The 4,728-nt window shown below is 47.2% G+C and overlaps 1 protein-coding gene across 1 annotated transcript; it reads left to right on the top strand.

The window, feature by feature from the left end:
• The first annotated feature begins 496 nt into the window (after positions 1–496).
• On the top strand, positions 497–3,946 carry wdr77 (WD repeat domain 77). The gene is made up of 10 exons (XM_060909929.1): positions 497–732; positions 804–989; positions 1,080–1,221; positions 1,312–1,361; positions 2,525–2,595; positions 2,693–2,747; positions 2,857–2,928; positions 3,026–3,134; positions 3,274–3,342; positions 3,732–3,946. The coding sequence occupies exons 1-10, from the start codon at positions 648–650 to the stop codon at positions 3,859–3,861; spliced, it is 969 nt and encodes a 322-aa protein (XP_060765912.1). The 5' UTR covers positions 497–647; the 3' UTR covers positions 3,862–3,946.
• The last annotated feature ends 782 nt before the right edge of the window (positions 3,947–4,728 follow it).

Below are 4,728 nucleotides of genomic sequence, written 5' to 3'. Positions count from 1 at the left end.
TGGTGGAGTGTGTGTGTGTGTAGGGTTGGTGGAGTGTGTGTGTGTGTGTAGGGTTGGAGTGTGTGTGTGTGTAGGGTTGGAGTGTGTGTGTGTGTAGGGTTGGTGGAGTGTGTGTGTGTGTAGGGTTGGTGGAGTGTGTGTGTGTGTAGGGTTGGTGGAGTGTGTGTGTGTGTGTAGGGTTGGTGGAGTGTGTGTGTGTGTGTAGGGTTGGTGGAGTGTGTGTGTGTGTGTAGGGTTGGTGGAGTGTGTGTGTGTGTGTGTAGGGTTGGTGGAGTGTGTGTGTGTGTGTAGGGTTGGTGGAGTGTGTGTGTGTGTGTAGGGTTGGTGGAGTGTGTGTGTGTGTGTAGGGTTGGTGGAGTGTGTGTGTGTGTGTAGGGTTGGTGGAGTGTGTGTGTGTGTAGGGTTGGTGGAGTGTGTGTGTGTGTAGGGTTGGTGGAGTGTGTGTGTGTGTAGGGTTGGTGGAGTGTGTGTGTGTGTAGGGTTGGTGGAGTGTGTGTGTGTGTAGGGTTGGTGGAGTGTGTGTGTGTGTAGGGTTGGTGGAGTGTGTGTGTGTAGGGTTGGTGGAGTGTGTGTGTGTGTGTGTGTGTAGGGTTGGTGGAGTGTGTGTGTGTGTGTGTAGGGTTGGTGGAGTGTAAAGAGACAGTGAGATGCTGCAGGAGCCCCGCTGGCGGATTCCCCCCAACGCTCCCGCGTGCATGGAGAGACACCTGGAGTGCGCGCGCTACCGCAGAGGTAGGGGTGTGTGTGTGTGTGTGTTTTCAGTGTGTTATTGAACTTTTCACAAAACTCTCTCTCTCTCTCAGATGGTGTGTTCCTGCTCAGTGCCTCTAGTCTGACGGGTCGGTGTTGGTTCGGTTCTATTTGGATTTATTCGGACTCAAAACTGGCACCCAATGAGGGCTTCTGTAAGGCAGGGCTTCAGACGGAGGCGGGGCTTAATGATGTCAAGTGGCTGACGGACAGAACCATCATCACAGGATCCGACTCTGGTATAGATGTGTGTGTGTGTGTGTGTGTGTGTGTATCTCTGTCTCCCCTATATCCTTGTGGATTTTGTGTGTGTGTGTGTGTGTGTGTAGGTGCAGTTGAATTGTGGGATTTGGCTGAAGATGAGCGTTTGTTGGTGAACAGGTTCAGTCATCATGAACATGATCATGTCGTCACGACGATCAGTGCAGCGGCTGACACCCACCACATTGTCAGTGGCAGCTTGGACTGCAGGTGTGTGTGTGTGTGTGTGTGTGTGAGAGAGAGATCGAGATCAAGTGTGTGTGTGTACAACAGTTCCTAAGTGTGTGTTGCTGTTTTCAGGGTTAAAGTGTGGGATCTGAATCAGGAGTCTGTGATCAACACCTTCAATGGTGAGAGCATGACCTTTAATCTCTGACCCCTCTGACCCTCCCCCATGTGCTGGCTTCAGTTTCCTGTGAATGTTAGATATAAAGGTTAGAGGTGTCGTTAAGAGCTGCATCATTCAGTGGAATGTGATTAATTCACTTTTAACACAAAATAGAATCAGGTCTCATAAAGAGGCTCAAACATAAACATTAGGTGAACCTTCCCAAAAAAAGCGTCTGAGTGTGAAATATTTCAACAATCGACACAGCTGGTATGAGAACAACACACACACACACACACACACACACACACACAACATCCACTGAACTGAAATCCCTCACTGCAGGCTTCTGCTGCTGGGAACGCTGGTGGTGTTCTTGGTGTTAAAGGGGCGGGTCACTCCTCCCACATTCCTCTGTGCCAAGTGGGGAGTCGCCATTTTCCCATCCCCTGATATTCCACTATTTGAAAAACAAACTACAGTTCAGTGCCATCCGCAGCCATGGATCTGTAAACTGTAACATGAAATTGAAGATATTTTGTCAAAGTAGTGGTTGTTAATGTTTTCGTTAATCTTTTGTTCATGTCATCAACTTAAATCTGCTTTACTACAAACAATTCTGATATTTTGGGCTCCATTTCTGATCCGATCTGATCCCTTTCGGTTCTGTTCTGTAATATCCGATCCAGATTTTTGTAGTGTATCAGATCGGTGCTCTAATTAGAACTAATGGCTCCTGAGTGACTCGACTGCAAAGTGCTCGTCGCATCATCCGGAGGTCACGAGTTGAACTCAGGAGCCCAAGAGAGCAAAATTGGTTTGTGCTGAGAGTAGGAGGGGCATACTCTCCCTCACCTGTCAGTCACAGTGGTACTTGCCAATCATGGGTGTCTTTTGAGCTTGTGTGTGGAGGTGGGCAGATCGTGTTTTGTGTGTGTGAGAGTGAGTTACGCTGCCCTCAGTGTCGCAGCAGTTTGAAAAGATGTGGTCAGCTGGTGTCACATGCCTCAGGAAGCACGTGATGACCTGCGACCTCCCTGATTGGTGGCTGGGGTGTGATGGTAGATACCTGTCTGGTGGGTGGGAACTGGCAGTGAATAAATTAGGGAGAAAATCGGGAGGAGAATCACCTAACATTGTTTGTTTTATATGAATGTTTGCAAGTAAATTCTTTCTCTCTCTCAGTGCACTCTAAGGCAGTGAGCTGTGTGTCCTGCAGCCCGACTGACCAATCACTGTTCCTGTCCTGTGCTCAGGTGACCATCCTCATCAGCTCCTTATATGCATACACAGTGCTGACGAAGCTGTCTGTGTCTCTGAGTTAATCTCGCTCTCTTTCTGCCCCACCCCCAGGATGGCAGATTGTTGCTGTGGGATCGTAGAAAACCCAAACCTGCCTCTCGCCTGGGTAACTCTAACTCTCTCTCTCATGCTCACAGTTGTACGTGTCTCATGGTGCCATTCTGCCCAATATATGTGTGTGTGTGTGTGTGTGTGTGTGTGTGTGTGTGTTTTAGATGTGGTTTCTCCAAGCTGTTCTGTGACTGCTGTTGTGTGGCATCCGAATCAGAGCAGCACCATTGCTTACGGTACAAATGCACAGCTACACCTTCCTGTGGTTCAGCGTGTGTGAATCCTGCACATCAGTGTGTGTGTGTGTGTGTGTGTGTGTGTGTGTGTGTGTAGGTGATGAGTTGGGCAGGGTAACTGTGACAGATTTCCAGGCTGCAGGACCCACACAGATGATGAGCACACACACACGCAGAGTGTTGGAGCTCGCCTTCTCTTCACACAGGTACATGTGTTCTCACACACACACACACACACACACGCGCGCGCACCTCCTCAGAACCAGAGGAGGTGAAAATGCTGTGGGCTTTAAATCACTCACTGTACTGTTAATGCCATTTACAATATTGTGTGTGTGTGTGTAGTTCTCCTCTCCTTGCCTCAGTGAGTGATGACTGCACCGTCTCCGTGATGAATACAGAGCTCAGAGAGATGTGAGTCCATGCTCTCTCTCTCTCTCTCTTTCTCTCTCTCTCTGTGTGTGTGTGTGTGTGTGTGTGTGTGTGTGTGTGTGTGAGAGAACTCAAGGAAAGTGAGCAGATTATTCCCAGGGTGACTGACGCATGTGAACACATCCCATCCGTTGCAACACACACACACACACACACGCGCACGCACACAACCCTGTGTGAGTCTCAGCTGTTCTAACACCCCTCTAATATCATGTCCCCTCTGTTAGTGCACTAGATAGTGTACAAGTTTGTCATGGGCAGGAAGTAGGGAGTCATTTGGAACACAGCCTCAGAAGTAAACACCGCAATTTACAGGTGTGTTTTGGATGAAGAGACACTTTAATGGTGTGTGTGTGTGTGTGTGTGTGCAGTTACAGAGACAATAGACACCAGGACTTTGTGCGTGGTGTGTGTTGGGCTCCAGGCGGCTCAGACGTGTTGACCACTGCAGGGTGGGATCACCAAGTGCTCCACCATAACGTGCAGGAGACCCACACTTAAACACACACGTGTGTGTGTGTGCGCGCTGAACATGCACAGCCCCACATCCACTTGTGTCAATGTTAAATAAAGTGTGTTCAGTCAAGCTGAGTTCCATGGTCATTTCTTTCACACTAATCAGTTATTTACTGGGTTATGATTTTATATATATATATATATATATATATATATATATATATATATATATGAGAGAGAGAACCAAAACGAGTGAAAAATAATTTTAACTGTAATTTTTTTTTTAAACACTCCAATGAACCTCAGTAGAATTCTCTGTAAATCAGCTCAGGGTTCGTTCTGTTCTCCTCTCAGCATGGGACTGGGTCAGTACCACATGCTGGCAGTAAAATAAACTTTGAAGACCCTACTCGCTGTGTAATACCTGAAGAACTAACACTAAATGATGACTAGTCAGTTCTTCCAAATAAAACTAAAGCTACGTATGGACTTCTAAACTGAAATAAAAAATTACTAAATTAAAACAAAATCAAATGAAAATTGCAAAACTATAATGACTGTGTGTGAGAAGAGGTTGTAGTGAGGGTCAGTGTGTGCTGTCTGAGCATCATCACATTCCCCTTCACATACCATTGAAATGGGGAAGTGGACAAGGGGACGTGCAGAGCAATGAGACGAGACCTCAGGAGCAGTGTTTCAGAGTTGAGTGTTGAAGTGATTATTGTGATGTGATAAATCTACGTCCGAGCACATGGAGAAATGCTGAGGTCATCTCTCTCTCTCTCTCTCTCTCTCTCTCTCTCTCTGACATATACACACCAGTCAGTGGGTGGGTTTTTTGTGGATTTTATTCATGTCGGGTTTTGTTCTCAAATTCGCTGCTGATCTGTAATCAGACTTCAGAACAGTGGG

The sequence above is a fragment of the Neoarius graeffei genome, chromosome 26 (genome assembly GCF_027579695.1).
Source record: "Neoarius graeffei isolate fNeoGra1 chromosome 26, fNeoGra1.pri, whole genome shotgun sequence".
Taxonomy (NCBI): Eukaryota; Metazoa; Chordata; class Actinopteri; order Siluriformes; family Ariidae; genus Neoarius; species Neoarius graeffei.
This window is presented reverse-complemented; position numbering and strand designations above follow the sequence as displayed.